General features: G+C 52.7%; 1 protein-coding gene and 1 long non-coding RNA gene across 5 annotated transcripts in view; one reads left to right on the forward strand and one right to left on the reverse strand.

Annotated features, from left to right (window-relative positions):
• Window positions 1-24,711, reverse strand: ITGA5 (integrin subunit alpha 5). The gene is made up of 30 exons (XM_015151893.3): window positions 24,058-24,711; window positions 16,894-17,024; window positions 14,572-14,684; window positions 14,320-14,440; window positions 13,979-14,040; window positions 13,842-13,887; window positions 13,214-13,339; window positions 12,936-12,980; window positions 12,753-12,796; window positions 10,639-10,695; window positions 10,437-10,489; window positions 9,940-10,148; window positions 9,474-9,665; window positions 9,201-9,246; window positions 8,916-9,017; window positions 8,681-8,736; window positions 8,395-8,549; window positions 7,957-8,094; window positions 7,753-7,820; window positions 6,952-7,102; window positions 6,773-6,865; window positions 6,548-6,627; window positions 6,357-6,437; window positions 6,145-6,250; window positions 5,618-5,767; window positions 4,639-4,722; window positions 4,419-4,532; window positions 3,392-3,493; window positions 2,069-2,191; window positions 1-1,096 (listed from the first exon to the last, which is right to left on the reverse strand). The coding sequence occupies exons 1-30, from the start codon at window positions 24,420-24,422 to the stop codon at window positions 1,013-1,015; spliced, it is 3,297 nt and encodes a 1,098-aa protein (XP_015007379.2). The 5' UTR covers window positions 24,423-24,711; the 3' UTR covers window positions 1-1,012.
• The window catches only part of LOC114670863 (uncharacterized), a 106,230-nt gene that overhangs the window by 3,788 nt on the left and 77,109 nt on the right, over window positions 1-25,333 (forward strand). For 2 of the 4 annotated variants that reach the window (XR_013401149.1, XR_013401150.1), the window contains exon 1: window positions 24,687-25,028. The exons of 1 other annotated variant lie outside the window; for it this stretch is intronic. This is a non-coding gene — a long non-coding RNA (uncharacterized LOC114670863). Of the gene's footprint in view, window positions 1-24,686; window positions 25,029-25,333 lie in introns of those variants that run through there. One more of the 4 variants, XR_013401148.1, reaches the window with a different exon arrangement.

Genomic DNA, 25,333 nt, shown 5'->3' on the forward strand with positions numbered 1-25,333 from the left:
TGGTCAGTGGGGGCACTGGGTCAGATTTATTGCACTTGCAACAGAGTTTAAATAAGTCCTGGGTGTCTGGTGCCAAGGTGAGGGAAGGGTTGGGCAGAGAGAGGAGGGGCAGCATCAGTGCAGCTGGCAGGCAGAACCCAAATTCTGCAGGTCCAGGACAGTGGGCTCCCCTTTCTCTGGGGAACAGGGAGGGCCTGTGTCTGGCCAGGCTGAGGTTCCAGATCTGTTGCCATTATGGCCCCTTCGGGGTCCTGGGAAATTCCTGGCTTCTCCTAAAGCAGGGTGAACTGGGCCTCCAGGATCAGGTCTGGAGCAGGCCCAAATATAGTCCCAGATCTGCCTGGATTAGGTGCCAATGTCTGAGTCTGGGTTCCAGATCAACTCTAGACCCCAGGCTGGATGTGGCCCCATTTGAGTTCTGATTCCCCTTCGAGCTGGGCTCTGGGCAGCATCTATCCTTGTGGCATCTGTCCTGAGCTGGTCCTGGGGCACCATCCATAGTTAGTGTTCCTTCTTGGCCCACCAGGGTGGGGCTGTCCAGAGCTGCCAGGTCTTACTCCCCAAGTTCCAAGTTCTTAGCTGGGGCCTTCTTTTGGATCTCTGGCAAGGCTGTGGACAGATCTTTGCAGGTTGGAGCTGGACAGGAAGTCCTTGTGGCATGTCTGGCCCAAAGAACTGTGAATGGATTTCCTAGTTATCTTTCCAAGTTGTTTCAGGAAACTCTCCAAAATGCAAAGGCTTCAGGGAGGCTGGGGCCTCTGTCCCTGGATCTGAGTTCCCCCATCCATGAAGAGGGTATGTGTAAACAAGGGTCCTTCACAGTGCGTGGGGGGGAGGGATCCCCAGCTCCTCACCCGCCTGGCTCTGGCCCTTCAAGTATGTCTCTGGGCTGGGGAGAGGAGCTTCTCCCTGGCCCTCAGCACCTTCAGGAAGTACCCAGACCCCTCCCTTTCAGTAGAATGAGGGTGGGGAGACTGGTTCTTCAGGATTGGGAGTCTGAAATTGGGAGGACTCAGGCATCAGAGGTGGCTGGAGGCTTGAGCTGAGCTTTTTCCATGGCGGTGCCATATGGGAGGGAGCGTTTGAAGAATCCGAGCTGATAAAGGGGAAAAGAGGGAGAGTTTAGGTACTATGGTTGCCTTTTCTCCACAGCTCTTATCCCAAGAAGTAATAAGGAGGACTCTAGTACCTCCAACCTCTACATCCTGCAAAGTGGCCTCTGAATTCAGGCTAGGACTACCCCTCCAAGTTGTGCAATGGACCCAGGAGGACTAAACTTGGGGGTGGTTTTGTATGGTGGGTATCTTTTACCAGTGTCTTTAAAATTCCCCAGTTAAGCCAGAAATGGCAGATAGGTTTGAACTCAAGCGGCCAGTCTGATTGCTTAGTAGTGGCTGCTTTTGTTTGTTGGTTTTTGAGACAGGGTCTCACTCTGTTGACTAGCCTGGAGTGCAGTGGCATGATCATGGCTCACTGTAGCCTCAAACTCCTGCGCTCAAGCGATCCTCCCACCTCAGCCTCCAGAGTAGCTGGGACCATAGGCACGCACCATCAAACCTGGCTAATCTTTGTGGTTTTTTGTAGAGACAAGGTCCTAGTGTGCTACCCAGGCTGGTCTTGAATTCCCGGGCTCAAGCTGTCTTCCCACCCTGGCCTCCCAAAATGTTGGGATTACAGGGGTGAGCCACACACTTGGCCATGGCTACCTCTTGAGAGAGATTCTGAAGCCACTTCTAGGAGATGATCAGTAGCAGTAGTGATGACTGCCATGGATTTTTGGAGAAACTGACAGCACAAATGCCATGTATTTGTAATCTGTGGGTTCCACTGATTTTGCAAGTATAGGCAAACTTACCGTCTTGAGTCAAGAGGACCCTTTCTAAGCTAGGGGCTATAGAATGTAGGGAGGGATCCTATAGGAAGGATTAGGATGGGATGCATGTAGCCAGGACAGAGGTGGGGGCACATGGCTGGTGAACTGGTCTAGAGGTAGATACTTGGGACTGTGCCAGGTCAAGGGCAGAGCCTGATGAGAGGGTAGCCAAGTCACAAGCAGGATGTGGCTGACCTTGTAGAGGATGTAGATGAGTAGACCTAGGAGCAGGAGGCCAAAAAGGATGGCTAGGATGATGATCCACAGTGGGACGCCATAGCTGCCTTCTGCCTTGGTCCATTGCACAGCTGTGGCCACCTGGGGAGCAAGTTGGGTGAAGTCAATGAAAGCTCAGAAGTTCTTTCCACCCTATACTTGGCCTCCACTTGTCATTGGATCTAGACCCACTTCCCACCTCTTATTTTGAACTAACAGCATTCTGAGCTTAAAAATTTAAGTTCCGGCCGGGCGCGGTGGCTCAAGCCTGTAATCCCAGCACTTTGGGAGGCCGAGACGGGCAGATCACGAGGTCACAAGATCAAGACCATCCTAGCTAACATGGTGAAACCCCGTCTCTACTAAAAAAATACAAAAAACTAGCCGGGCGAGGTGGCGGGCGCCTGTAGTCCCAGCTACTCCGGAGGCTGAGGCAGGAGAATGGCATGAACCCGGGAGGCGGAGCTTGCAGTGAGCTGAGATCCGGCCACTGCACTCCAGCCTGGGTGCCAGAGCGAGACTCCGTCTCAAAAAAAAAAAAAAAAAAAAAAATTTAAGTTCCTAAAATGTGCAATATTGTCTCTTACTTTCGGGCTTTCATATCATATCCATTTCTTTCTTTGACAGAGTCTCACTCTGTCACCCAGGCTGGAGGGCAGTGGTGCGATCTCGGTTCACTACAACCTCTGCCTCCTGGTCTCAAGCGATCCTCCTGCCTCAGCCTCCCGAGTAGCTGGGACCACAGATGTGCAACACCACATCTGGCTAATTTTTGTATTTTTTTTGTAGAGATAGGGTCTCACTGTGTTGCCCAGGTTGGTCTTAAACTTCTGAGCTCAAGAAATCCGCTTGCCTTGGCCTTCCAAAGTGCTGGGATTACAGTTGTGAGCCCCTGCGCTCGGCCTCATATCTGTTATTCACCTCCCCAGGATATCCCTTTCCTGAATGACTAGCCTGGTTAGTTCCTATTTATTCTTCAGGTCTCAGCTTGAACATCACTTCTTCCAGGAAGCCTTCCCTGATCCAGTTAGACTGGGTTCAGGTGTTCCTATTATGTGTTTTCATAAATATCACCACACTTGGAACACTGTGTTGTTCCACGAGACTGTGAACTCCAGGAGCAAAGATACCATGTTGGTCTTGCTTACCACGCTGTCTCTGGCATCTGCACAGTGCTTGGCGCATATTAGATTCTCAACAGTTGTTAATAATACCAAGGCCAGCCCTCACCCATGTCCCAGCCCTAGTTCCAGCACTCTGAGCCCTGTATTCCCTCGTCCAGTCCTCTGGCCCTAGACTCACCTGACGCTCCTTTTGGGGCAGCTGCCGAGGCAGGATTCGGTAGGGCATCTTCAGGGCTTTGTACACAGCCTCACACTGCAGGCTAAATGGCTGGTGCTCCCGCTGTGGGTGGGAGAAAGTTGGTCAGCACATCCTCTCTTGGGATCCAGAGGACATAGGGTTCCCCATGGTCTGGCTGGGGTTGTGATCTTTCCCTATTTTGGACTCATTCTTCCTGAGTCTCTCTCTCTCTCTCTCTTTTTTTTGAGACAAAGTCTTACACTGTCGCCCAGGCTGGAGTGCAGTGGTGTGGTCTTAGGCCATTGCAACTTCCACCTCCTGGGCTCAAGCAATCCTCCTGCCTCAGCCTCCCAAGTAGCTGGGACTACAGGCATGTGCCATTGTGCCCACCTAATTTTTGTTTTGTTTTGTTTTTGTAGAAGTGGAGTTTTGCCATGTTGCCCAGGCTGGTCTCAAACTTCTGGGCTCAAGTGATCTGCCAACCTCGGCCTCCCAAAGTGCTGGGATTACTGGTGTGAGCCACTGTACCTGGCCCCTGAGCCTCTCTTGATGTTCCTTATATGGGATGACAAATGTGTAACTGAATAATTGTAATGATAATATATAATTAGATGACTACATGTTCAATAAAAACTTTTTTTTTGAATTATTAATGTGCTTTGACACCAGGACAGTGCCTGGCCTGCAGTGTGTGCTCAAGAAGTGACTGCTCTTTACTATTCCTACATGTGCTTACCTCTCCACTATGGATTCATCTTCCATCTCACTGTTTTTCTATCATTCTTTGCACACTGGTCTCCCTCCAGCCCTCCCCCCTCTGAATGGGCCGGGAAAGGGAAGCTGCTGCTCCCACTGTGGTCACTAGGTGGCGCCAAGGACATACAGCCTGGTCTAGACAAGGGCAAGGGAGCTGGAGTGCTGGATCCCATTCACCAAAGGAGGCGTGGCTACTGTAGTGGAGAAAGGGGTGGGTCAGTCTAAGCAGGCCCAAAGGTCAGGGGTCAGGGCTGAGGTAAGGCTCCCTCACCTGCAAGAAAGTCTTGGCCCAGACTCGGAAATGCAGCTGCAGACTTTGGCTCTCTTGTTGGTGCAGGGGCCCGAGCTCACAGCGCAGCCTCAAACACTCAGCCTCCGGGCATTTCTAGGAAGAAAGAAGCTTGAACCTGGGTTCTGCCCTTGTGATGGCTGTGAGAACCCAAACAAGTACTCAACGCTTTCCTCCACACCTCATTCCCTGTCTGACTTACCAGGATCTGAGGTCCAGAGGAAGCAGAGCTGCGGCTTGGAGCTTCCCGTTTTTGCCGGTGGTGCAGGGAACCCTCGGGATCCAACTATAAGAGAAAGAGAGTATTGGGCCCCTTTCCCATCTCATTACAGCTTCTGAGTCAGCCGGCACCTGGGTTCCAGAGCAGCTTCAACCTATTCTTTCATCTCCCTCTTTATTGATCATCCAACTCTTCGCCTCCTATGTGCAAGGCACCGAGCTCGGGGTTAAAATATGGAAATGAAGAAAACTTGGTTCTTAGAGTTCACGCTAGAGGAGATGCTTAAATAAATAATTAGGTCCATGTTCCTGTTTTTGCACTGGCTGTTCCCTCGGTTTGGAATGCTCATCCCTGAGTCTTACAGATAGGTTCAACCTTATCTTTCAGGCCTCAATTCAACTGTGACGTCTTCAAGAGGTTTTCCGGTGATTCAGTTTAAATCGTATCCCCACAGCTTATTAACACTTCACTTCATCACTTTTCAATCCCTGTTAATTTTTCTCCTTCTCTTTCTATTTTCTATGTATATCACCCTTCACTAGAATGTAAGTTCCATGAACGTGGAGACCTTGTCAGTTTTGTTTGGTACAATATTTCCTGGGCCTAACAGTGTTCAGTACAGGCACTTATTTAATTAAATGTTAACGAGTAAATGAACTATAAAACAGGCATTGGGGCCCAGAGGAAAAGGTTTGAAGAAGGCTTCCTAGAGGAGGTGGCACATAACTGGGCCCTAGGGGTATGCCAGGAAACAAAGAAGGGATAGTTCAGGCAGAAAGAAACACAGTGGATGAAAGTCCTTTTTCCTCCAGAGGCTTTTGAGGTACCTCTGGGCCTTGTGACCCTCAGCCCTAGCTATAGGCACATCCTCATTGCCTCTTGCAGGCCCCCAGCAACCTTCCCCAATCCCCAGGTCCTCTGAACCTGCTCCTCTTCCCCATGCCAGTGTTCAGGCCCTTACCTCCAGGCCTTTTGGGTTAATGGGGTGATTGGTGGTGCAGTTGAGTCCCGTAACTCTGGTCACATATAGGAGCTGCTGACCTTCCAGAGCCTGGGGACAGCTGAGCTCCAGCACGCCCTGGCTGATGGAGCTGGGGCCTTGGTTGATGAGCTGAGGAGGGAAGAGCACAATCATCATGAGAAGGAAGGGAATGCTTCTGCCCCCTTGAGACCCTGGATCACCGTGGCTCCACTATACCTTGCTGTCGGGCTCCTATCTCAGAGATGAAGCAGGGAAGCAATGGGCAGAGGTGAAATCCTCTCTAGCCAACACTTTTGGAGGGGGCTCCATCTTTCTTTCCAAGCCACTCAACTGGCCTGTTTGTCTTCTGGCTGTTTCTCACAGGACTCTGCCTCATGCCTTTACATATCACTTACCCCTCCCTCCTCTCTTTCTCTCAGTACCTCACGTGGGTCTCAGCCATCTGTCACTCATACTACCTCTCCTTTCCCTTCATTCATTCTGGCCCTGCCCCTTTCCCTCCTTACCTCATAGACATGGTGCACAGCAGGTCCCACGTCCTCCTCCTTCTGAGGCTGGTCTCGGGGATGCCAGTCGCTTACTGGGAATAGCACTGCCTCAGGCTTGGAGACACTAAGGAGGAGGGTGGTTTAGGGGAGGGTGGAAAGAACCCCATATGCATCCTTCCCTAGAAGTCTGTCTCCCCTCTCAGAAAGACCCCATTCTGCCTGGCACTGACCCGTTCAGGGTGACCTGGGCCTGAGCCTCCACGGAGAGCCGGAAGGAAACCACGTCACTTTGCGAGTTGTTGAGATTCTTGCTGTGGGATGGAGGCAAGACTGAGGTGCTAGAGTGCAGCCAGTGAGAACTGTGCCCAGCCCTCCCTTCTGTCCCCAGCTCAGCCCCAGCCTAGACACACTCACTCCCTACCTGAGGATCTGGAAGTCAAACTGGATGGTTTTCTTAGTGTCCCGGAGATGAGGGACTGTAAACCGAAGGCCACCCCACAGCTGGGGACAGAACAAGAGGAAAAGAGGGCAGTTGGACTCTGTATTTCACTCTCCCTCCCTATCTCACAGCGGTGCTCTTGGCTGGCTGGTTACCGCCCTCAGGTCTGCTCTCCCTCTGTCCCATCCTCCTTCATCCCAGACTTACACTGGCTCCTGCCTTCATGGGGTTGCCCAGGTCACACACCAGCAGGCGGCTCTGGTTCACGGCAAAGTAGTCACAGCTCAGGCTGGAGAAGTTCTGGAGGTGGGGTGGGCACTGGTCAGGTTTTGGTGTCCTCTCTGGAGAGGTATCCTCCCAACTCCCACTGGAGAATCTCATCTCACCCCTGGATGTCTGACGAGTCCTGAGTACTCAGCCTCTGGAGGGGCGGTGACCCGAAGCTCAGCCTCATAGGCGCCACCCTCACCCACATTCTGGGCATGGAAAGTGAGGTTTAGGGCATTCTTGTCACCCAGGTACACATGGTTCTGCTCCCTGGAAGGGACACAGAGGGTAAGGGAAACTGGGGAATTAATCCTCAAACTAGGACAAAGGACAATTATAAGAGTAATAATACGAGGCCGGGCATAGTGGCTCACGCCTGTAATCCCAGCACTTTGGGAGGCTGAGGCGGGTGGATCACGAGGTCAGGAGTTCAAGACAAGTTTGGCCAAGATGGTGAAACCCCGTCTCTACTAAAGATAATAATAATAAAAAAATTAGCCGGGCATGGTGGTGGGCACCTGTAATCCCAGTTACTTGGGACGCTGAGGCAGAGAATTGCTTGAACCTGGGAGGTGGAGGTTGCAGTGAGCCGAGATTGTGCCACTGCACTCCAACCTGGGTGACAAGGGCATGACTCCGTCTCAAAAAAAAAAAAGAGTAATAATACAGTAATAATAGATACTGTTTACTGAGTTCTAACTCTATGGCAGGCACTAGGCTAGATTTTTTATGTAGATTATTTCATTTAATCTTTCTAAAAACTCTGAGAAAGAAATGCTACTATTCCCACTATACAGACAAAAGAGTTAAAGCTCAGAGCAGCTGAGCAACTTCCCAAGGCGACACAGCTAGTATGTCCCTAGCTGACTCTTTCAGGTGCCAGGTGCACCTGAGCTCCCTAGCTAGTCAGCCCTACTTACCCAAACACTTCCAGCTGCAGGTCAGGCACGCAGATGTTGTCCTCTCCACAGTCCAGCAAGATCTGAGCCTGGGGAGCAGGGCAGCCTTGAGAGGGGAAGTTTAGACCCATTCCTGGGCTATAGGCTCTTTTCTTTCCGGGGCCCTGCCCCCACAGTACCCAGGCCTCTGTCCTCCCAGGTCCCTTCTCCCTGCCCTGTCCTCACCTTGTCCTCTATCCGGCTCTTGCTCTGGTAATGCAGGGCTGGCCTGAGGCCGTGGCTGTCCACTGGGGCTTGGGGGTCCAAGGAGAAGTCGAGAGCGATGTGAATTGGGGAGAGTTTGTCTCGAAATTCTGACTCATTCTGGGGACAGAGGAGAGAGTTCACAGAGTCAGGGGACTCTGGAGACTTGGTGGTCCTGCTCCTCAGCCTCTCTCATATCCCTTTGTCTGCTTAGGGCCCAATTCTGACCATTCCTATTGTTTCAGAGGCGCTGGCAGCCTGCTTCCCAGCTCCTCTGACAGAAAGTCTCCCTTTCTCAGTCCCCACAAGAGTCCCAAACCCTTCACTGGAATCCCCCAATCTTTTTCCCTTCAGGAGGTGCCCTCAGTTCTATGTGGCCACCCTCCCTGGCCAGTCCACACCCCGCCCTCTGGGCTATACCCTGAGGTAGATCTTCATCTCTCTGCAATCCTCTCGAGCCCCATTCTGGATGAGCAGGGTCTGGGTCAGGGTTGCCTGCCTGGAGGCCAGGAACAGTGCCCGCCGTACCCCTCCCTTCTGTTTCTGCCAGTCCAGCTGAAGTTCCACTGTGAAGCCTGCAGCCAGGGACATATAAGGGGAAACTGCTTGTCTCTCCTCATCTTTTCAGAGAGAAGAAATGTCCCCAGGTACCCAGTCCCTTCGTTCCCTGTCCTAGGGCCTGAGAGATCCAGGCAGTCTCCCTCACCGATGGAGTCAGCAACATGTTTTCCAGAAGCATTGAGGCAGAAGCTAAGGTTGATGCTGGAGAAAGACCAAGAAGAAAGCTGGTGAATCCAACTGGAACAGACATCCTATCCTCTACCTATCTCCCAGCCAGACCCAGACTAGGACACCCCCATTTTTCCCCTTCTGAAGGCAGACTTGGTGCCCCTGCCCACTCCCAGGCTCAGGTCTCTGCAATTCCCTGGGCGCCAGCTCACCAGGCCACAGGGTTCCCCTCTAAGCTGCAGCTGCGCTCCTCTGGGTTGAACATGGCAGGGAAGATGGTGAGGGAGGCACTGGCAGACACGATGGGGCGGCCCCTGCCAAGAGTGGATGTGGGGTTGATAGAATTAGGACTCCTCTGTAACCTGGACACAGGAAACTGATGCCCAAGCCCCAGAGTGTGTGTCCTCTGCATTGATTTTCCCAACCTCAGCTCTGTTGAGAAATTTCCAGTTCCAGTTCCCCTACGTTGTCCCCTCAACTCCCCTTGGAGTTCATACCTGTATACCACAGCCTTGTCCACACCAAAGGACCCCACAATCAGATCTGTAAGAAGTCAAGAAATCACGTCTTACAGCAAGCCCCAAATCAGGATCCTTTCTTCCTAACCCCTCCTGGTTTCAACGCTCAGGGAGGCTGAAGTGAGAAGACAGCGCCCTCTGTTGGAATTAGCTAGAACTGCACCCAGGAACTTTAGGAAAGGTGAAGAAGAGAGGGTAGGGGTCAGTGACCAGTGAATTTTAAGGTGAAAAGGGGCCTCAGGCACAACTCACCAGGGTATCCGTTGCCATCCAGGTCTCGGCCTCCTCGAAGGGCAGAGCCAAAGAAGTCTGGGGTGTGGCTGGCTGCCCACAGGGGTTGCAGAATCTGGGAAGGCTTAGAGCCCAGCCCTCCTGGGCCCCCAGGGAATACAAACACTACTCCCTGCTGGGTCTCCCCACCAAAGGGAGCCCCAATGGCCACATCTGGAAGACACAGAACACACACTAGTCAGCAGGCCAGGAATCCAGGGGCCCAAATCTCTACTCCCAGACCCCAGGACCTAGGATCCTAGTTTTTTCCCATCTGTCAGTCCCTATATTCTAGTCTCTTGAAATCCCAAGACCCAGACAGTGGGATTTTAACCCCTTGGGAAGTCATGGAGGTCTGGGTATCTTAGCTGACAGACGCCCTCTCCCCAAATCCCTTCTGACTTGGGCCCCTGCCTCCCCTTTCACTCTCTGAGCCCATGGTACTCACCATTGTAGCCATCCTGGTCCAGGTCCCCCAGGGGGGTCAAGGAGCTGCCAAATCGGCCAAACTCATCATGGCCAGTGAGGGTAAGGGTGGGCGTGGGCTCTATGCCGGCTGGGTGCTGCAGGTAGACGTAGACCCTGCCCACCTCCTGAGGCCGCCCGTCAGGGGTCCGATCCATGAGCAGGGGTGCCCCTACCAGCAAGTCATCCAGCCTGAGGGGAAGGGCAAACCCAGGCATCTCGATACCCTGTCTTGCCACCCCACCCCAATCCTAGTGCCAGAAACCCCAGGCACTCTGGATTCCATCGAGTCAGAAGACCTGAGGTCTCTGATCATTAGCTCTCAGCTTTCCTTGTCCCTGAGCAAGGGGAATGCAGGTATAAGTGAGAGTCTAGAGAAAAAGCCCTGGAGAAATTCTCCTTGCATTTTCTGTCCCATTCCCACTCTTCCCTCCTGGAGCTGGGAGAGGTATCACAGTGAGCTCATTTCCCACTGCTTACCCGTCCCCATTGATGTCTGTGGCAGCCACTGCATAGCCGAAGTAGGAGGCCATCTGGGGAGGACAAAGGGGCAGCGCTGGGTCAGAACTAGAAGGTTCAATACACAGGATCAAGAAGGGCTGGAAGTTGGGCTGACACAGGTCAGGGCTGGGGCTTCATTGGCAGAGGGCCAAGCTGGGGTGGGATTGAGGGGTATCCTTACCTGTTCCCCTGAGAAGTTGTAGAGGGATCGGATGTCTGAGCCATTAAGGATGGTGACCTGGGGGATGAAGAGATAGGCCCATTGGTCCTGGAATCCCAGAGTATCCCATGGTTAAAGAACAGATGTGTACAGGACACTCAGGGGCAGGTATCCCTTAGAGATGCAGACCACTGTCCCTAGCTCCCTCATCAGCTTTGCCCTCATATTCCCACCTCTATGCCAGGTAGCTCCACCCTATGTCTGCTCCACTATTTTTCTGCATATCAATCACCAACTACTGACAGATTTGTATTTATCTGTTCCTTGTCCCTCTCTACCCACTAGAATGAAAGATCAATAGGGGCAGGAACTTGATTTTGTCCTTTGCTTTCTCCTCAGAGCCTAAAGTCATGCTTGGTGAGTAGTAGGCACTCAATAATAATTATGACTGAATGTGCGCCGGTGCCTCAAACCCATCATGTTCAAAACCTAAGTCATCCTCATCCTCCAGTACCCCGAACCACAAACACCATGACTCCCCGATGTTCCCTTAGTGACTGGTCCCACCAGGCCTCTTGAATCCTGGTATGAGCCCTTTCCCAGGACTGCTAGACAGATGTCTTGACAATGTCCCTGCCTCCAGCTCTCCCAGCAGATTTAGGAGGCTACCTCTGGCTTGGAAATCCAGTGGCTCCCTGCAGTCACTGCCCAAAGTCTCAACTTCTTGGCTGGTCCTCCAAAGCTCTGGAGAATGTGGCCCTAACCTATCTGTTTTTGCTCAACCTTTCCATATTCTACTCATCCTCAATCAGCTCATGAGTCTGCTAAGCTGGGCTGAAATTGTTTCCTTTTCTTCCACCTCGTTCATGCTCCTGCACAGGATGCCCTCCTGCCTCATCTCTGCTGAACCTTCATAGAACCTTCTCTGATCTGTCCTCTTCCTTTTTAAACATTTTAAATTTTTATTTCCTGACTCCCCAAACTTGTTATCATCCTTTTCCTAGAAAGGAGATTATTCCTTCCCCTAAACTGCTATGTCACTGTATCCACTTTTCTGAAGTTTAGCAAAGTGCAGAAAGAATGCTGATATTGGATTAAGAGAGACCTGATTTTTTTTTTTTTTTTTTTTTTAATTTTGAGATGGAGTCTCGCTCTGTCGCCCAGGCTGGAGTGCAGTGGCGTGATCTCGGTTCATTGCAAGCTCCGCCTCCCGGATTCATGCTGTTCTCCTGCCTCAGCCTCCCCAGTAGCTGGGACTACAGGCTCCCGCCACCACGCCCGGCTAATTTTTTGTATTTTTTTTTTTTTTTTTTAGTAGAGACGGGGTTTCACCGTGTTAGCCAGGATGGTCTCAATCTCCTGACCTCGTGATCCGCCCGCCTTGGCCTCCCAAAGTGCTGGGATTATAGGCATGAGGCACCGCGCCCGGCCGAGAGACCTGATTTTAAACCTACTTACTAACTGGTTGATCTTAAGGAACTTACTTGGTCTCTTAGAACCTCAGTGTTCTCACATGTAAAATACAAATGATAATATCTACCCCATAGGCTTGTTGTGAAGAATAGAAATCATGAATAGATAGTGCCTGATGCACTGAGTAGAGAATGAATAGTTGCTCCACTTTAGATCATAATTGTATGAGTGTCTTATCTATCATACTTGATTAGAAGCATCTTATAAGATGGGGTATGATACCTTATTCATCTTCTTATCTCTTACCTTGCCTTAATAAATGTTGTTAATTGAATGAACTCCGCTGGCACTCTTATCTGTATCTTTTTAAAAGCACTTGTCCTCGTCTAATAATAACATCTGCCAGTTGTACATTGCCCAACAATTCACTGACTGCTTTCACATGCATTTTCTCATTTCATCCTTGCCAGAGCCTTGTGAGGTCAGAACGATTGTTATCCCAGTATACAGAGAAGAAGGAGGCTCAGAGAGGTTCAGCAGGAAGCAGAGTATGAATAAAGAGCAGAATGATTCTGCCAGAGTAAGTGCCAGAACTTGAATGCCAGTCTGCCTCCAGAGCCCGTGTTCTGATCCACCTTTTTGAGCCCTTGCAAACTGCCATGCATGGTTCTTTGTGATTAGGCAGGGGAGGAGAGGAAGTGAGGGGTCAGGCTGGGTCTTACATAGCCGTAAGTGAGGTTCCCTTTGGGCACACCAGCAACAAAGTCTGCAGAGAGAAGAGAAAGTTGTGACTTAAGGTCGGGGAAAGGGAAGTAGATAATGGTAAGTGGCCGAGTTCACGGGCTGTCTGACCCTGAGCCTCTAACCACCCCCCTCCCTTGGCCCCAGCCTGGGGACACACTCACCTTCTGTGTCATCACCACTGAATTCACCTACAGCCACAGAGTATCCTGGGGGACAGAGTGGGTGGATATTAGGATTCCTGCTTTGGGGACCCCTCTGCTCTGGCCTATCCCCCAATCCCTTCCCCACCCCTGCTGGGCCTTCATAGTCAGCAGGCACATGGCAAGTATGGCAGGGGTGCTGGGGATGCCCGTGTAGGAGAGGGGAGGCAAGGGGGTGAGTGGGGACAGGAGCACTTGAGGTTCTCCCTCTGCCATCCCTTCCCCACTTGCTTGCTCACCTAGGTAGCTGTCATCATAGATGGAACTGGCCTGGCGAGTCTGCAGCTGCCCCTGAACCAGGTTGATCAGGTACTCGGGGTAGTAAGATTCTGCAATCTGCTCCTGAGTGGCAGACAGGATCTGGCCTGGAGCGAGGATGAAGAGGGAGTAGATGGTGGGGAGGTGGCAGAGGGGGCTTGGGGCTCTGGGGGCTGACTGGGTAGTATTTCAGAAGTCTGGTTCAAGAAAGGGAAGCATGGGGAGGGTGGTGGCATGTAAGTTTCAGGAAAGGAAGAGGAGAATTGGGAGTAGGGTGGGAGGCTATGTGCCAGGTGACTTAAAGAATGGCAGAAACACGCTGGGCACGGTGGCTCACGCCTACAATCCCAGCACTTTGGGAGGCCAAGGCAGGTGGATCAGGAGTCTAAGACCAGCCTGGCCAAGACGGCGAAACCCCATCTCTACTAAAATTACAAAAATTAGCCAGGTGTGGTGGCAGGCGCCTGTAATCCCAGCTACTTGGGAGGCTGAGGCAGGAGAATCGCTTGAACCTGGGCAGCAGAAGTTGTGCCACTGCACTCCAGCCTGGGTGACAGAGTGAGACTTCGTCTCAAAAAAAAAACAAAGAATGGCAGAGAGAGGACTTACCTTGCCAGAAATAGCTTCCTGGTCCACCTAAAACCACACGGCCAGTCTGTGGGTGAAAGGAGGGGAGTCCAACATCTGGTCTCGATCCCCCCATGTCCACCACCCACGGCCCCTTCTCTCCCAGACCACACTCTCACCTTGGTGAACTCAGCACTGAAGCCTCCTTGGCAGTAACCCTGTCCTGCTGCCCAGCTGAAATCTGTGAGGGGAGAAGGTGGTGAGAATGAGCCCTGCATAGAGGGTCATCTAGGAAAGAAGAGAGGGCATAGGGAAGGGGGTGGGAGAGCGAACCAGAGAAAGGGCCTCCCTGGACCAGTCAGTAAGCATAAAGGCTAACTAACTGGGTTAACCTTTATCTTAAGCAACTTAGAATCTCATGGGGGTATGTGGTGGGGGGCGCGAGTCAGCCCTAAGTATATGAGACACTCCAAGTATATGAGAAGGCAGACATGGGGCACAGGCCCCCTCTTTCCCCTACCTGAGCGGCAAGGTGCATACTCCAGAATTCGGGTGAAGTTATTTGTGGAGAGGTAGCAGGTACCCACGGGGTCGCTCAGTGGCTCCTTCTCTGTGCGCCAGCTGTACAGTGGAGCGCACGCCTGGGAAGGCCCAGGAGGAGGGGCCTCAGATTCAGTCCAGTAAGGCCCTTCCTCCTTCCCTCCAGGCCCGGTGTTATCCAACCACTGCCCATCCCCTGGCCACCACACCACTGAGCCTGCTGACCGCTCACCAAGATGGAGGAGCCATGGGCTCGAACTGTTGCCCCGAACCACTGCAAGGACTTGTACTCCACAGGCTCCTCTCCCTCTGAGCTGGACAGTGAGGACTCCAGGAGCCGAGAGCCTTGTGGGAGTGAAAAGAGGGAGTCTTGCTGAGCCATGGACAGCTGAGCTCTAGGGCAGCCCTTACCCTCAGCCTGGGGATACCCAACAAACACTTCCAAGCCCTGAGATGCCATGACTCACTGGGAGTGCGGAGTTGGTAAGGAGCTTAATTCTGCTTTGTGTAGCCTGTTTGTGTAGCCTGACTCACCTCTCCACTACACACATACACATACACACACACACATACACACACAAGCACACGCACACAGAACCTGGGCTTTCTAGAGTTGCCTCCCCATAGTTCCTGCTTTCTCACCCAACTGAGATAAGGATGCCTGCTGTGGAGTAGGGGCAGGAGGGTGGTGGGGAACAGTGGCTATTTCCCAAGAGAGTAACCCTTTGGCTGAACTTCTTTGTCTGTACTTGGGCTCAGTCTCTAACAGCATCTTGTTCCACCTCCTTTTTTTTTGAGATAGGGTCTCACTGTGTTGCCCAGGCTGGAGTGCAGTGGCATGATTGCAGCTCACTGCAACCTTGACCTCCCAGGTGCAAGTGATCCTCCCACCTCAGCCCCCCAAGTGGGTGGAAACTATGCCCAGCTAATTTTTGTGTTTTTTGTACAGATGGGGTTTTGCCATGTTGCCCAGGTTTTTAAAATTTTTTATTTTTTAAACAGGGTCTTGCTCTGTCACTCAGGCTGCAGGGCAGTGGGGCAAGTACCACTCATTGCAGCCTTGGCCTCCCCACTCAAGTGATCCTCCCACCTCAGCCTCCCAAGTAGCTGGGACTACAAGTGCTCACCACTATGCCTGGCTCATTTTTTTTTTTTTTTGAGACAGTCTTTCTCTGTAGCCCATGCTGGAGTACAGTGACGTGATTTCAGCTTACTGCAACCTCTGCCTCCTGGGCTCAAGTAATTCTTGTGCCTCAGCTTCCCAAGTAGCTGGGATTACAGGCAAGTGCCACCATGACTGGCTAGTTTTTGTATATTTAATAGAGATGGGGTTTTTTTTTTTTTTTTTTTTTTTTTTTTTTGAGACGGAGTCTCGCTCTGTCGCCCAGGCTGGAGTGCAGTGGCGCGATCTCGGCTCACTGCAAGCTCCACCTCCCGGGTTCACGCCATTCTCCTGCCTCAGCCTCCCGAGTAGCTGGGACTACAGGCGCCCACAACCGCGCCCGGCTAATTTTTTGTATTTTTAGTAGACACGGGGTTTCACCGTGGTCTCGATCTCCTGACCTTGTGATCCGCCCGCCTCGGCCTCCCAAAGTGCTGGGATTACAGGCGTGAGCCACCGCGCCCGGCCGAGATGGGGTTTTGCCATGATGGCCAGTCTGGTCTCAAACTCTTGGCCTCAAGTGATCCACCTGCGTCAGCCTCCCAAAGTGCTGGGATTACAAGCATGAGCCACTGCGCCCGGCCCCGTCCAATGTTTTTGGTAGAGACAGGGTCTCACTATGTTGGCCAGGATGGTCTTGAACTCCTGGGACCAAGTGATCCTCCTGCCTCAGCCTCCCAAAGTGCTGGGATTATAGATGTGTGCCACTGTGCCCAGCCTCTCCGGTTTTTATTTCTGGAGACAGATGGCCCTAGTTCATAACCTCACTCCAATGTTTGCTAGCTGTATAACCTTGGATAAGCTACTTAACCTCTGTCTCCTCACTTAGAAAATGGGGATAATAATACCTTATACAGTTGTTGAAAGGATTAAGTGAACTAATACATGTAAAGTGTTCACAACTGGGCCTGGCACAGAGCAACTGATAGCTATTAGTCTCTGTCTTCCTCCCATCCATCTGTGTCTACTCAGACCTTGAGCTCATGAGGGCAGTGGCTTAGTCATGTTTCAATCCCTGCAGCACCAGCACAGTGCCTGTCATGCACTGTCACTTAGTCAGTACTTCGTTAAAGCAACTGAATAGTTTGTGCAACATTTCCCTGTCTTTGTCTGTGTTATGGCCCTGGCCTCCCAGAGTTGTGGGTGATTCAGGGGAAATGAGAGCCACATGTTTCTGAATCATGCCCGTCCTCCTTGGGCTGGGCTGGACGGGAGTGTGCAGTGAGTGCCATGGGGATCCACTGTAAGCAGTTGGAGCACCAGAGCTGGTGCTGAGCAGTCACGTGGCCGGGGGTTCCAGCAGGCTCCACCCCTCACCCCAGGCCCCACCCAGGCCTTGCCCCCAGGCTGCGGTCCCACTCCACAGTCCCTCTCTGAATTTCACTGGCCTACCTTTGCTGTCAAATTCAATGGGGGTGCACTGTGTGGGGCTGGTGCCCCAAGGACAGAGGTAGACAGCACCACCCTGCAGCACTCCTGGCTGGCTGGTGTTAGCCTTGGGTGCTCCCACTAGCACACTGACCCTGTGAAGGGGAAAAGAGAGGCAGTTCAGGATGGCTCCTAGCTCTTCATCGGTGTCTGGAGGCAGGAAGGACCCAGACCTCTAGGCTGGGGCTGGCTGGGGGTGGAGTAGATGCCCCCTGGGTTGTATTTATATCTCAGAAGATGCCACAGATGCCAGAGGCACAGACTGGAGTCAGGCGGTCCCCATGTGCCGCTGTCACTAACACAACCCTCTCCTCCTCCTGCCATTCTCTGTCCTCTCCTACCTTCCCCTGTTCATAAAGAGAAGAGGAACCAGAGTCAACTCCCAGAAGGGGAAGAGGGGCCAAAGCCTGTACCCCCGGCTTCTCCCTCTCCTCTGTGTACCTTCTGAGATTAGATGTGCAGCCTCTGGAACCCCAAGGTCCTGTGGAGCCTCAGGGTCTCTCATCTAGCCTATATACTCTCCTCCCAAGCTAAATCCCCTCCCTGGGCCAAGACCCAGGCATCCGGCTGCCCAGCCACCCGGCCTTGGGGCGTGTAGGAGGAAAATGTGAGTCTTGGAAATTAGGCAGCAGGAGTGGAGAGAGGAGCTGCAGGACAGTGAAAACAGATTGTTCCACTGGGCCTGGGCCTGCCCTCACCCCGGTCCTGGTGTGGACCTCCCCTTCCTGGCTGGGTCTCTGTCTCAGCCCTTGAACCCCTTTCCCATAGACCACCCCCAGCTGACTGAATTCAGAGTCTTCTCTACTGGGGTCCTAGTTCTGGACACAGTGCCTCCGTTCCCCCTGAGACGAGAAGTTTGCCTCTGTTGGAGGTCCTATGTAATGGGGTGGTCATAGCTAAGGGGCTGGGCAGTCCTCCTGCCGTCAGCTCTGCCTCATTCATCCCTCGGTCCCTTGCCTCCAAGACCTCCACACAGCTCTTGGCTCTCTTGGCTTTCTCCTAAGGGTCTCCCGCCAGGAGTTGTATCTGGCTGCCTGGGCAACTCGACCCAGCCTCTGGACCAGTGCCCCTGCCAGCCTTGGCCTCTGCTCTGCTCCGTGTCAGCCTTTGGCACTGCTTCTCAATCTCTCTGTCCCTCTGCCCCTATGACTGCTTGCTCTCTTGGTTTTGGTGTTTGGATCCTATCTCTCTATCTCAGATTTTACATTTCTCCATCTCTATTGGTTTCTGTCCACTTTCAGCTTTCAGCCCATCCAATACCTACCCCTTCCCTGATATTTGAATACCTTCCTCAGCTTTCTCACTAGGCAAGAAGGCCCAAAGTGAGGGAATATGGTAGAGGTTACAAGAGCTGGGGGTATTTTCCAAGAAGACCAGGTATACTGAGGCAGGGAGGAGTGGCCCAGGAGGTATAGGGGATGGAAGCAGCAGAGAGGACAGTTCTGAGGGGACGGAAGTGGGGAGAGAGGAGGGGTCTGTGAGGGCCAGTGGTGAGAATGGAGGGGAGAGAAGGCAGGGTCCAGAGGAATAGGAGGTGGGTAGGCTGAAGAGGGAGAGCTCCTGAAGTTAGGGGGTGGGGAGGGGAGGTGCCAGTCTCCGTTACTCTGGGGACAGGAAATGTTTACTGCCTGTGGCTTCCTGTCTGTTTCCAACCTCTCACTTCTCCGTTTGTCTCCCACACCCCCACCTCCCTGCCAGGCCCCACCCTTCTCACTCAGGCATGACATCCAACTGGGGGGTCTGGCTGCGCCGCCCCAGGGCTGGGTGAGGTGAGAGGAGTAGACCCCTCTCTCAGCAGGGGCAGCCCCCAGAGAACTTGGTTGCTGCCTTCAGGCTCTAGAAAGCAGAAAGGGCCACCAACCTGAACTAGACCAGAACAGTAGAGGTACAGGAAGCAGTGAAAGGAGCACTGGACCAGGAGCCAAGAGTTCTGGTTCAGGCACTAACTGTGAACTTGGGCAGTGCCCTCTCCCTCTTCCTCTGGGTGAAGAAGAGGTTATCTCAAAGTTTTCCTAGATCTCCGGGCTAAGGCCAAGGGACGCTGTTCCTGTTCCCAATTTCTCCAACACCCACTGCTCTTGGAGAGAGGCTGAGCCTGACACTTCTGGGGTGGCCTGAGGAAGTAGCCTGGAGTTTAGCAGGTTGCAAGACAGAGAGTTTACAAAGCTTGTAAAGCTGACAAGTCAGGGGCATATCCATTCCGGCTGTGTGATGGTTCAAGATACCTGGCATGCAGGCAAGTGACACAGACCCAGGCCTCCTTTCCTCCTGCCACACTACCCATGGCTTATACCTGGAGAGTCAGTGGCCCTTCCATCCCAGCAACCTTAAGTCAATCCAATAAATAGTGCCTCCCCTGCCAACAGGCCAAGTGAGGTGACTGGCGCCAGGGATGGCATGCAAGCTAGTTTGTCTTTGTTTTCCCACATCTTGTTCCTGCTTCCTAAATCCTGCAGCAGTTGGGCGCTTTTAGGGGTCTAAGAAGATAACAATGAAGGGTCCGTGGGCTATTTTCAAGATTTCAGAAAGGCTAACGGAAATCATGCATTTACCAGATAAGGTGGCCTAGGCTAATTAAAAGTGTATTTGCTTTTGGCTGGAATTATATCAACTTATGTGGGAACCTGGATATCTTATGCTGGTCAGAAACTCTGATTGGCAGCTATAGATGTTTTTGGTTAATAAAAAACGAGAAAAGCGTCAGATGCGGTGGCTCACGCCTGTAATCCCAGCACTTTGGGAGGCTGAGACGGGCGGATCACAAGGTCAGGAGATCGAGACCATCCTGGTTAACATGGTGAAACTCCGTCTCTACTAAAAATACAAAAAAATTAGCCAGGCATGGTGGTGGGCACCTGTAGTCCCAGCTACGCGGGAGGCTGAGGCAGGAGAATGCGTGAACCCAGGAGGCAGAGCTTGCAGTGAGCAGAGATTGCGCCACTGCACTCCAGCCAGGGGACAGAGCAAGACTCCATCTCAAAAACAAAACAAAACAAAACAAAACAAAACAAAACAAAACAACAGCCGGGCGCAGTGACTCACGCTTGTAATCCCAGCACTTTGGGAGGCCAAGCAGACGGATCACCTGAGGTCAGGAGTTTGAGACCAGCTTGACCAACATGGCGAAACCCTGTCTCTACTAAAAATACAAAATTAGCCGGGCGTGGTGGCGCATGCCTGTAATTCCAGCTACTCAGGAGGCTGAGGCAGGAGAATCTCTTGAACCCGGGAGGTGGGGGTTGCGGTGAGCCGAGATTGCGCCATTATATCCCAGACTGGGCAACAAGAGTGAAACTCTGTCTCAAAAAAATAAAAAATAAAAATAAAAAAAATGAGAAAAGGAATTCATTATTTCTTACTAAATGCAGTTTGGCAGGTACACTCTTCTGAAATAGAGTCTGAGAGAAGAAATAATTGCCATAATTTATTCTGAAGCCTCAGAAATGGAAGGGTTGATCCTTAGAGACACAGACTACCACAGCTAGAAGGCACTGTAGAGAGCATCCACTGGTTTTAAGACTTTACTGTAGGTGCCTCAGGCCACATGGCATAAAGGCAGGCTGGCCTCGTTCTGACACTCCTTAAGAAAAAGTTCAAAGCTGCTCACCTCGTCCCATGTTCTCATTCTGTAGATGGGAAAACTATCTCAGAGGAGTTAAGTAATGTGCTTAGGTCACTCAGAATCCCTCCCAGAATGTGAAGCAGAAATCAGGAATCCTGATTTCTAGGACAGCATTCTGGTCTGCCCCATGGCCAACTTATTCCCTCCTCTCATATCTGCTGTCTCCCCAGCTTTTGATTAACCAAGTCCCAGTTCAATACTGGGTTACTGTTTGACTCTGTTGGACTGACAAGGTCAGGGGTGGAGAGCAGTAAGTGGACCAGTGCCCAGCTCCTACAGGTCCTACAGCAGCATGGGCCAGGCCAGAGGAGGACACCTGGTTTGGGGTCCCCCAGCGCATTCACAAGGGATATGTATGATTGGCTGGGGAAGAACAGCTGTCTCCACTTGTGGCAGTTGCAGAAGGAAACAAGGGGCTGAGCTGAAACTGGCCTGCCTTTCAAGCTTTCAAGTGTCCTGGGCCAAGTCACTGTCTCTCTTCAAGCTTTGGATTCTCTGGCATAAAATGATGGATTTCCCTTGAACGTTTCCTAAACTAACTTCTGGTTCAAAATTTATATGACTCCTGAAGCCTCAGTTGTTTTTATTTTTTGTTAGTTTGTTTGCTGTTTTTTTGGGATGGAGTCTCGCTCTGTCTCCCAGAGTACAGTGGTGTGATCTCAGCTCACTGAAATCTCGGCCTCCCAGGTTCAAGCGATTCTCCTGCCTCAGCTTCCCGAGTAGCTGGGATTACAGGTGCAGGCCAGCACACTTGGCTAATTTTTTTATTTTTAGTAGTGACGGGGCTTCACCAGTTTGGCCAGGCTGGTCTCGAACTCCTGACCTCAGGTGATCTGCCCGCTTTGGCCTCCCAAAGTGCTGGCATTACAGGCGTGAGCCACTGCGCCTGGCTAGCCTCAGTTTTTATATATCTAAAAATGGGGCAATAATGCTTCCTTGGCTTTAACACAAGGATTTTTGTTACAATCCAATGGAAAAATCGATATGAAAGTGCTAAAGGAATATAAGAGACTATTGTTACTATCACCAGTATAAGCAAATACTCAAAGCAAGTAAGAAATGGGGGAGAACTTAAAGAACTAGGCGGTAGCCAGGAAGGAGAGAACCAGAAACAGAAACAGCTACCCCATAAAAACCATGCTGCCCATCTATTGATCACCCTCTGCAGACCAGGTTCCTTTTGTATATGTTTTCTCATTTAGTCCTCAGAACTCCATTAGTTAGGTGTCTGATTTTCACGGGAAGACCAGCCTCCAAGAGCTTAAGTACCTCACCCTAGGTACCAGGGTACCACACAAAAAACTAGTAAGTAGTGGGGACTCACACCTACCTCTGTCTGACTTAAAGCTTTGCCCTTTCCTGCTATCTAACTGCTTTGGTGTTCACCCTGTCCTTTAATGCGGTTTTGGTGTTCACCAAGAGAGGTGATGCAGGAAGAACAAGAACACTGAGGCTGTCCCTCTTTGGCAATGGCCGTAGGTGAGGGGCTATGTTTGTCTTGTGTTGTGGGGAGGCGGGTGAAGGCCTAGCTGTGGTGGGAGGAGGTCACTGGGAAGGTAGAATGTTCTACTCTAAGAGGGTATTGTAAATAGGAAATGAGAGGGAAGGAGTGCAAGCTGGACACCTGGGTTCTCTTGGGAGGGGAGATGAGCAGAAGGGGAGGGGAAGGGATGAGAGCTGGGTCCTGTTTTAGAAGAGGACTTTAGGGACTATAGGATCAGGCCAGGGGTCAGACAGACACCTAGGGGACCAGGAATGTGTGAAGTCCAGATGTTTTAGAGGAGTGTTTTAAAGGGAAATTTAGGGGAGGTGGGGAGTAAAGAGAAGGTTAAATGCCAGACAACTAGATGCTCTGATCTGCGGGAGGAGACCTCATCTCCTTCCTCCCTCCCTCTTTTTTACTCCATTAGGGCTGTGATAAGAAGTTTGAGAGAACCTGGGGGAGACCAGGCCTGGCAGAGGCTCCAGGCCAGGGTGATGCAATGGGGTTTGGGCAAAAGGCCAGGGGGGTAGGGTGGGGGTTGGGTGGGGACGTTGAATAGCCCAGAACCAACTGCCCAGGCCTAATCATTTTTCTTTTCTCCCATCCCCAAGTCCTCCAGACAAAGGAGAATTTGCCTTTCTCCCCAATTGTATTAGCTAGATTAACCCCTTTGCTCCAAAAACCACAGGGACTGAGTAGAGATCAGTTAACTGTCTCATGTGTAAAAACAGGTCACTTCTGAATTCCCCTCAAACTCTGAGATCTTGGGGGTGGGGTGGGGGTGAGCAGTAGGAAGCTCCCAGCTCAGAGATGTAGAAGAAAAAGGATTACACCAGTCATTGTGGAGGACCAGGAATCTGGCATCTGTGGCCTAGCCCAGGAGCAACCACCTACCTCTTTTGCTTCCCAATCTCCCCCATCCCACATTTAAACAGACACCCTTGGTTCTAATGTTGCTTCCACTCTAACTCCTGTTTCCTAAGCCTGTCAGCACCCCATTTTCTAGGCACTCGGGGTCCGGGTCTGCTTATCACTCTGCTGAGTTGGGAATAAGGATCCTCCTTTGAGACTTCCAGGGTCCTGAGTCCTTCATTCTGACGTTCTTGGCCCCACGGAGCCGGCGTCTCCCCAGCTTCCGACCCCAGCCCCAGAAGTCCCGGTCTCAGCACAGCTCCAGCCGACCAGCTACAGGAAACCAGCTTTTCTCTTCCTCCCAAGAGCTAGAGGAAGAGGGAAACCGCCCACCCCCCTTCAGGCGCGCACACACCCCTCCCGACACATCCCAGCACCCGCCCTTGGCTGAGTTCGCCCCCAGCCCCAGCGCCCCCATTGCCAGGGTCCCCGCACTCGCCCCCAGTTCTCGGATCCCCTCGCCTGAACAGAGAATGGGGGTGGAGGGAGGAGTAGGAGACAGAGGAGAAAGGAGAGGGAACCGCCGTTCCTCTCTCGGGTCTTCCCCAGCCTGAGTTGAGGGGGGAGGGGAGGATGAGGCTGGCCCCCATTTAACCTTCCGACCCCCTCAGTCTCTGACTTTCCTCCTACTACACGTAGTTCATTCGGCTTCTACCCGTTCTCTCCCCGCACAATGGCCCCTACGGATCCCGAGGTCTCCTGGAGCCCCTCAAAAACCCTTCCCGGCCTCTGCACCCCCTCTGCGCCCCCACCCGCCTCAGGTCCCAGCAGCCCACAGACTTCAGCCAGGGACCCTCAGCTCTCCATTCACGCGCTCTCCTCTCTCTTGGCCCGGAGACCCCTGCCCAGACTTCTCCAGCTCTGTGTCCTCTCCCCACCCGACACATGTCTCCCCACTGATCGCAAACGCCAGGGCCCCTCCTCACCCGCCACGGTGCCCTCCCTACTCCAGCGCGGGCCCCCAACTTTAGCGCGGGCCCCCAACTGCAGCTCTAGTCCTTCCAAACTCCACCCTCAAACTCAAACTCTGGTCCCCTCCAGACCCCAGCCGCGCCCCCAGTCTCCAGGCGGCTACCCCACCCCCATCCCGTCGCCAGCCCTCCTCACTCACCCGTCTGTTCCCGGCCGGTAAAACTCCACTGAGAATCCGAAGAAGGAGCCTGGGGGCCCCGAGAGCACTGCTGGGGCCTCCGCGTCAAAGTTGAAGCCCCCGACCCTGGGTGGCGGCGGCAGCAGCAGTAGCAGCAGCGGCAGCAGCGGGGATCGGCGCCGGGGGCCCCAGCGCAGCTGCACGGCGTGGAGAGGGGACTCTGGCGTCCGGCTCCCCATAGCGCCCGCTCTTCCCTGTCCTGGGGCCACCGACCCGGAGCCGCTTCCTAAACCTCCCAGAGGCGAATGACTCAACGCGGGGAGGAGTTTGCCAAACTCCCGGCTGAGCCCTCCCCCCGCCTGCCGAGGGGGCTGGCGGGGGGGCATTCCTGGGTCCCTGGAACTCCGAGCCCGCGTCCCCCACCCCTAAGGGGCGTGGGGGGAGGCGCACCTCTCCAACCCCCTTTCTTTAGCCCCAGCTGGAAGCCGGTTGTCTGGACTGGGTTAGATTGGGCGGGTTTGGGTTCTTCCCCCTCCTCTCTGCTTCCCCCTCCTTCCTCCCCACTCCTTTCCAGATGTACAACGTAAACGCTCGGAAAACGAGTCGGAAAAGGGAGCGGAGAATTTCCTAATGAGGAAAGGAATCACTTCTGGTGGGTGGAGGAAGCCTGTATATGTGTGTGGGGTCTCCCTCAGTGCTTTAGGGAGGAGACTTTGGGGTCTAAAGCGACAGGAGACTCCTCTGGCATCCGGCCAACTGGGATTCCCCCTTGCCTTCCGGGGCCACCGGGTGCCTGGGTTCTAGCCAGCTGGATTTGGGACACAAGAGTTCAGGTACAGATACAGCGTTCGCAGTCAGCTTGCTAGAGGACCTACACCGGCTCCTCAAGTTCCGCTGCCTCCTCCTCCAAGCTGCTAGTATTGAAAACCCAGGAGTCTGGGGTCGTTCACCAGGAGGATTCTGCTCCAGTTTGTCCCCTTCTTGGTCCTACGGTATGTAAACCTCTGCTGAGCCCCTTCCTTGGATCTGACAGTTAACCAAAACCCTGCGAGTGGCTGGCCCCTCAGTACCTTCTTGATTAAACTCACCTGATTCCTACAAACCTGGAGAATTGTGAGGAGTGGTGGTGGCGGTGGGAAGTCTTGCAAAGGGACCCAACCTTCAGCTCCTAACGGCTGTAAACACTGGGAGCTCTGGCCAGGCACGGTGGCTCACACCTGTAATCCCAGCACTTTGGGATGCCCAGGTGGGCAGATCACCTGAGGCCAGGAGTTCAAGACCAGCCTGGCCAAAATGG

Source organism: Macaca mulatta, chromosome 11 (assembly GCF_049350105.2).
Source record: "Macaca mulatta isolate MMU2019108-1 chromosome 11, T2T-MMU8v2.0, whole genome shotgun sequence".
Lineage (NCBI taxonomy): Eukaryota > Metazoa > Chordata > Mammalia > Primates > Cercopithecidae > Macaca > Macaca mulatta.